Raw genomic sequence first — 7,218 nt, 5'->3', positions numbered from 1 at the left:
CATAGTTTCTAGGGTCGGAAGGGACCTGAGCAGATCAAGTCCGACCCCCTGCCATGGCAGGAAAGAGTACTGGGGTCAAACGACCCCAGCAAGGTGTCTATCTAGCCTCCTCTTAAAGACCCCCAGGGTAGGAGCCAGCACCACTTCTCTTGGAAGTTGGTTCCAGATCCTAGCTGCCCTGACCGTGAAGTTGCACCTCCTGATATCTAATCTGAATCTACCCTCTGCCAGCTTGTGACTCTTATTCCCAGCCACTCCTGGCAGTGCTCGGGGGAACAGGGACTTCCCCAGTGCCTGGTTTGGTGAGTAGTACAGCATTTAAAAACAAATTTGTAGATATTTCATTACTTTTCCCAATTTTTTAATCTCTTCTAGTGAGAATTGACATCCAGCTTATAGGTGAGGAAACCTAGGCACTGAGAGACTGGAAGTCTGGGCATGTCTCAATGAGATGGCAACCAGAATATAACTCGCGTCCCTATGGCCAGCCTAGTGTTCGGGCCATGCAGCCACTCTTGGAAGCTTCCCAGGACACACTTTGCTGAAGTGGTGCTGTGCAGCATGGATGGCCAAGTGGCAGTTTCTGTGTGGCACGGCAAGCTGTGGGAGGGAGTGGAGCAGCAGATCAGGCAGGGAAAGGGAATCAGAATGGCACTTGAGGGCGGCACAGGGCCATTTTGCAGCATATTTGCCAAAAGGTTGCTTTCCAGCGGTGGGGGGAGGAGGAAAAGTAGCTGTAGATTCAGCAGCAACAACTTCTGACTTATTTTCAGAGAGCAGCATGGAAAAATCATTTGGATAGTCTCAGTGAATGGAGACAGTAAAGCTTCTCTTTCATCTTAGTCTGGACTTCCTAAGGTAATTTATTTGTCCAGGAGGAATACCTTTTGAAGCTTTGGTATACTGGCAAATGTGTAATGGATTTAATTTTCACTACGTTCATTCATGTGAGCATTTACTAACAGGGTTTGTCCTTTTGATTGTAAGCTATTAGGGGGGAAAAAACAGCTTCATGTTTGTTTCTTATACAGCACAGAACTCATTGGCAATTAGGGTGCTGAGCTCAGTTCAAAGAGCTGTACAAAATCCCATGGTCTCTTAGGCAACTGTGGGGAGGTGGAAGCAAGCTGCTCAATTTTTCAGCAAGAGAGCAGAGGGCCCACAATTCTTGCTTTAGCCACTTGATTTTTCTAACACTCATTTTTCAATTGTTCCACTGCATTTCCTTGTATAGCTACTCCTCACTTAACATCGTAGCTACATTCTTGAAAGATGCGACTTTAAATGAATCCAGTTACGTCACAGCAGTTACTAGGGCTGTGCAAAGCTTCGGATCATGATTCAGAGATGATTCAGAGGCTGAATCTATGAATCTGAACTGAATCACTGGAAGCTTTAGGCTTTCTGAATCGATTCAGAGCTTCCGAATAGATTCGGAAAAGATTCGGTGATGCAGAGATTTGGCCACAGGGTATAACGGGGAATCAATGAAATATCTATAACTTTGTTGTCTTGTGGCTGAGTCAAATGAAGCTTGCAGGGATGGTAGCCTCTACTGAGAGCATGATATGTTCCACTTTTCAAGGTGATAGGTGCAGGGGTTTCTGGTAAACTGCACCTCAAAGTCCTGAAAGCAAAACTCATGTCACATGTATGTGTTAAGCCACAGCAGGGTCAAAACTGCAGGGATGGCTACCTACTAGCAGGCGGTGGCCAAACATTATAATAAAATATTTCACGACTTTAAAAAGGTATGTTCTCTAATAGATCAGTGACATAACGAAATGTTAACCAGGACAATGTTAAGTGAGGAATACCTGTACCTTGGACTCTCAGACCTGGGATTTAGTGTGATTTGATATGGTAGCTGGCTGTTTTAAAGACCTAGGCAAGGGCTATGATATGCATTTCCTTTGCCTGAGTTAATGCATGTGACTGTTTACTAACAGGAGACATCATTTTGATTGTAAGGTATTAGGGAAAGGAATGGCTTCATGATTTATGTTGCTAGTACTTAAGGGACAATCCATTACTGATGTTCCAGACACGTCCTATCAGATTTTCTGAAACACTAATCCCTGGCCTGTAGCTAGTTTACAGCCCACAAATCCTGTTTTTCTCTGTATTCTGTTCTGGGCACTTAATGATGCTATTAACCTGCCCCTTGTCTATTTGTCCTGCAGGTTACTAGGGAAAACGTGTTTGTAATAAAATAAGATCCATTTCCCCTGTTATCCTGTATGGATATGGCTCAAGATAAATCCCACTGCTTGGGAATGGGATTTTCAGATTAGCTACTGTGTGTGTCCAAAAAGTCACTTGTACGCAGGAGTCAGAGAAAACTGGTAATTCTTATTATAGGACACTGTATACTGCATTCACCTAGAACAGGCTGGATCACGATGGCTGTTCTTTCCTTCCATTACTGGTCCTCTTGAATCCAAACTCTGTTCACTAACATAATTAGTTCTGGTTGTACCTCCAAGTTTCCAAACACTGCTGCTTGTTTTAACCAAAGGAAAATACAAAACATGGCAACTACTGTAGACAGAAAAGTATTTATTTAAAAACAACAGCTTTGGTATTTTAAAACCAAATAATTTTCAAATCACTAGAAAGTAGGATGCCTCCTTAACAGCCAAAACATACCAATACAGTCTCAAGATGTTCAGAGTAGGAAACTGATAGGTTGGCATTACCAGACTTCAAACCACATATTGATTTTGCACTCTACCCTCATGAATGCTAAAAAACCTGTTACCAGCACTTAACTCAGTTAAACTGTATCTACTTGCTATCAAAATTAGATGCAAACACCATGTCCCATTCCCATCCCCACCCAATAAATTAAAAAAAAAGCATTCCAGAAAAGAAGTGACACTACAGAGCAACCTAGGTAACTCTTGGAAGGGAATTCTCATTCTTTATTTTCCTGTTAAAATTTTAAAAAAATAAAATCAAAATCAAATTATCAAAGAACTCTGTATATTTTCAAGTATGAACAGTCTTACAGAACTGAATAGCTTACATGGGGAAAAAAAGAGACAACCCAGTGACTTGAATTTCTAGTGTAAACTCTTGAAAAACCTCACTTTCCAAGTCCCCAGTTCCCCTCTAAACAAGGCACAAAAGGATTGTTGCTTTCAAAAGGTCCTTGTTCCCAGCTGCAGAACTGTCAGATGTTAGCAGTCTTTTGCAAATGGAGGCTGAAAGCAAGACTGTTAGTTTGCGCATTCAGACACTGGGATCTTCCTGTTCAATTAATAAAACAAGGTGTTATTTCACCAGTCTTGCTTACAGCTACAGGAACATATTTCACTTTGCCCCTGCCTCCACACTGAGCTGATGTTAAGACAGCAGAGGCTCTGCATCATCTTTATTTTAGGGCACTCCAACAAAGGATATTACTGTCCTCCTTGCATTGCAAAGGGCATCACTGCAAGAAGCAGGTGCTTAGCTGGCTCCAAGTCTGGCTGTGTGGTTTCAGAGTAATGCAGTGGACAGCATCAGGGCTGATAAATCTGTAATGATTAATGCAGTCTGGTAGGTAAAAGGCAGAAGGAAAGTCTTGTTACTTATTCAATAGCAAAGGCAAAGAGGACCCAGAGAAAAGGGTCATGAGAGAGAATTCAGGCTTCCAGAATGCAGCAGTACGCAAGTTACTTCCTGACCACGTCTCCCCTCACATTTACATTTTGGTCATGCTCATAGGGTGGTTTCTGGAAAAGAGGTAACTGTCTGCAGATGTCTTTGATCTGTACAGTTCATCTACATCTTCCTATTGGGCTCAACTCCAGAGAGTGAAATGCAGCTAGAGCACTTTCAACCTCACTTCAAAGGGTTGCAAGTGTTCAGCACCGCTAAGAATCAGGCCTTGTGTCTAATCTCAACAACAGTCAGAAAGCCAGAGACTCCCATGCCTTTGAGTATATGAACTTCCTTGCAGACCCATCTAGAACCCCCTCTGAAGAGCCAGATGCTGAACTAAGTCCAGCCCTAGCACCCCCTTGTCTCTCTGCTTTTGACTGGGGAAAGCAGGACAGCCTGAAGCCAGGACATGACCCCCTGAGCATGTTTCTTTATTTGGTGACTGATTAAATAAAGCATGGATTTTTTTTTTCTTTTTAACTCTTACATTTGATCCTAAGCAGCAGCAGGTGCAAACAACATAATTGGCTCCTGCAGCAAAGTCAGCTGAAGTTTTCATTTTCCCCTCCATATCAGCAAGAAGCAACTGAGAAATGTTGATGCTGAGTGGAAGAAAATCTGTTTGCTAATTTATGCTCTGTGCTCTGCCCCCCTTTCTCCACTGTGCTTTGCTATGCCAAGAAACCCACTTTAAAAGAAAAAAAACAAAAAAAACCCAACACACCTCAAAAGCTGGAAGATGCAGAGTAGGATTGGGTCCAAATCCGTACCTGGCATGAGTGATCATTATCCCTTTCAGAGCTGTGGTGTAGCTTCTCTCAACAGCAGAAACCAACACTACATTGGCACTTCACTAAAGCAGTGCCAGCCAAAGTGACATTCAGCAAAGCTTGCAGTGAATGCATGTTATAAATATTTATCCACACTCCCAACTACTAAGCATCTGGCCCAGTTGGATGGGAATACTCACTCCCATGTGTGCATCTCCATATTACAAAACTCTCACATTCATGTGGCAGGCAAGTGTACAAGCCCTTTCCGTGCAGTAGGATGAGCACAATCTGGTGCTGCTGTCCCAACTGAATTGCCAGTGGCAAAAAACAAGCTTTCAAGGTGATGTGGTGGAAGAGAGCCAGAAGCTAAATCTGCCTTCAGCTGCAGCCCTCCAAATGCCCTAAGAGAGATTTAACAATGGATTTTTAATGGTGTTAATGCTTGGGCCGGGCCAGTCCTGCCATGCCACTCCACTCCACTCCCCACATTGTCATCCTCCTCCTCCCAACTTGCAGGAAGAAAGCTACCCTTTGCATCCACACACAGCTCCCCTCCTGCAAGACCTTCAAAGCCCCTGCAGTGTCCCAAGAACCTTCCTAGGCATAGCAGACAGAAGACCAAGTTGATGAAATGACTCTCAAGAGAACCACTGGCAGCCAAAAGTGGCAGGTTTATACCTTACTCCTGAAGAGTGGCTTGGCTCCTGGCCCACAGTACTCATTGTAGATGAGTTTGAACAGAAACAGATGGAAGAGCGTGATTAAAGAGGCCACACTGAACCAGAACAGGAAGGGCAAGCCTGGGTACTGCTTGGCCATGTGCTCTTCATGGGCTAAAATGGCTTTGAGATGGAGCGTGTGTCGCAGGTCCTGCAAGTGGGTCAAATCTGTAGAGATGTAAAGCAATGGGGTGAGAGGCTGAGTCACCATGACAGGGAAGGTGTGACCCCGCAGCTCAGAGGTCAGCTCCACAGGCTCGTTCAGGCAGCCTGCTTCACACGCATATAGCTTAACAGGCTTGTCCTGGAACTTCACTGACACATGCAGGAAGGGTTTGCCTTCTGGATCAAGCAGCACTGCCAGGTTGATCAGGTCCTTGTTGTAATGGATCCCACGCAGGGAGTAGCTGTTGTGAAGCACATCAGGGTCAGCTTGGAACTGGAGATGGTTTTCAGTGAACTGCAAGCCCCCAAAGCTAAGCACCATCCCTTGCATGAGCCCATGGACCCCAGCTGCCACAAGGCCCTTGCATCCTCGTTTCTGAAGTGTCAGTTTCCACAAGTCCAAAAGCTGCAGGATCTGGGGAACACTGGTCAGAGTCTCTGGCCACAAGTTCTCTGCATGCATAGTTGCATGGCCACTGAAGCAGTGGTCGGCATAGTTCAAGCTGGCTTCCATTTTTTCCCTGTCTTCACCACTAATGAGTGGGTCCAACAGAGGAGCTGGCATGCAGGACAGAACATAATAGAGAGTCATGTTGACTGTCTCACTGGATGGCGTCCGGGAATCCGTGATCTTTCTCATTTCGATCCCTGCAACACAGAATACAGAATGTCAGTGAGCAGGACAGATGGGTTTGACTGTAAGTGTTAAATAGGAGAAGGGACCAAAGCTGTTCAGACTTGCAGATACCAGGTCCTGTCAGCAACTACACAGATGTGTTGGTGGGGTGTTTAAAGGAACAGAAACTGTGGTCTGGAAGCTTCTGATTGGCTGCCACTGTTCAGCAGCTCCCAACCAGTATTTTCCATTTTGCTTTCAAATGCTAAAGTCAATGGAAAATGTGAGGAAAGAAATCACTTCCTGCTGTATTTTGGGAGACTGAAGCAGTCTATTTATAAAAATAAATATTACATAGAGCCTTTGCATCAAGTTCCATCCCAGAGAGATTCTGAGCCAAGATGGAAATTCTGTGAAGCTCTGACACAAGCTCCCATTAGCAGCATACACTCATATAACAGGGGTGGACATCACAGATGGTTCACAGTTATGTGACTCACTTGTTACCCAACCCTACCTGGACTGTAACAAGTTCAGGACTATTAACTTGTTCCTGGAGAAACCAGGAGTTATAAGTTAAGAGCAAGTGTTGCTGAAGTCTCTCTAGTAACTAGAATTTTTGTTGCCTTGCATCCTGTGAATATACTTCTATCAGTGATAAACTTGTTAGTGCCGCCAGATTTTTCAGGCCTTCTGACAGTTCGTGGGATGTGATTTACTAAATCTCTTTAGGCACTGACTAGCCTCAGTCTACCAGATTTCCAGACCTGATTCTTACCCTGTTAATATAAACAAACAACTGTATTAAGAAGATCAGTCAATGAAAGGTCTCCCAAAAGAGCGAAGAGCAAAGAGCAAGTGCTGTTGAAGTCTCTCTAGTGTGGCGGGACTCAAAGGCAATAGTGGCGGCCTCCAACTCCCCCTCACCTGAGATGAAGAGGTCGGCCCAAGTCTGCCGGTGCTCCCGGAGCAGCTCATCCGCACCCACCTCCATCACCTCCAGCATCTCCTTCTTAGCCGCCTCCCAGAGCTGGCTCAGGGCCTCATCCAGCCGCGAGGGCTCAAGGGGCTCAGACACATGCACCACCGACAGCAGCGTCTCCTCGAAGTGTGACCGGGGCGCCACCTGCACGCGGCTCGGCAGCTTCTGCGCCGCCACAGCCAGCGCCACCACCTTGGGGCTACCAGGCAGCGGCACCCGGGCCGAGGACAGCACAAACTGCCGGTCGCCCGCCTTCTCCAGGCTGCTGGTGGCCCAGCGCGCGCCCGAGCGGGCAGCCTCGAAGGCGGCCAGGCG

The 7,218-nt window shown here is 45.7% G+C and overlaps 1 protein-coding gene across 1 annotated transcript; it reads right to left on the bottom strand.

The window, feature by feature from the left end:
- Window positions 1-2,539: 2,539 nt before the first annotated feature.
- Window positions 2,540-7,218, bottom strand: KIAA2013 (KIAA2013 ortholog; the record flags this gene model as incomplete). Its single annotated transcript, XM_019511545.1, has 3 exons — window positions 2,540-3,252; window positions 5,100-5,953; window positions 6,849-7,218. Coding segments are annotated over 3 exons (1,242 nt in total), but the record flags the coding sequence as incomplete, so codon positions are not given.

The sequence above is a fragment of the Gavialis gangeticus genome, unplaced genomic scaffold, assembly GCF_001723915.1.
Source record: "Gavialis gangeticus isolate Ggan-Ray unplaced genomic scaffold, GavGan_comp1, whole genome shotgun sequence".
Lineage (NCBI taxonomy): Eukaryota > Metazoa > Chordata > Crocodylia > Gavialidae > Gavialis > Gavialis gangeticus.
This window is presented reverse-complemented; position numbering and strand designations above follow the sequence as displayed.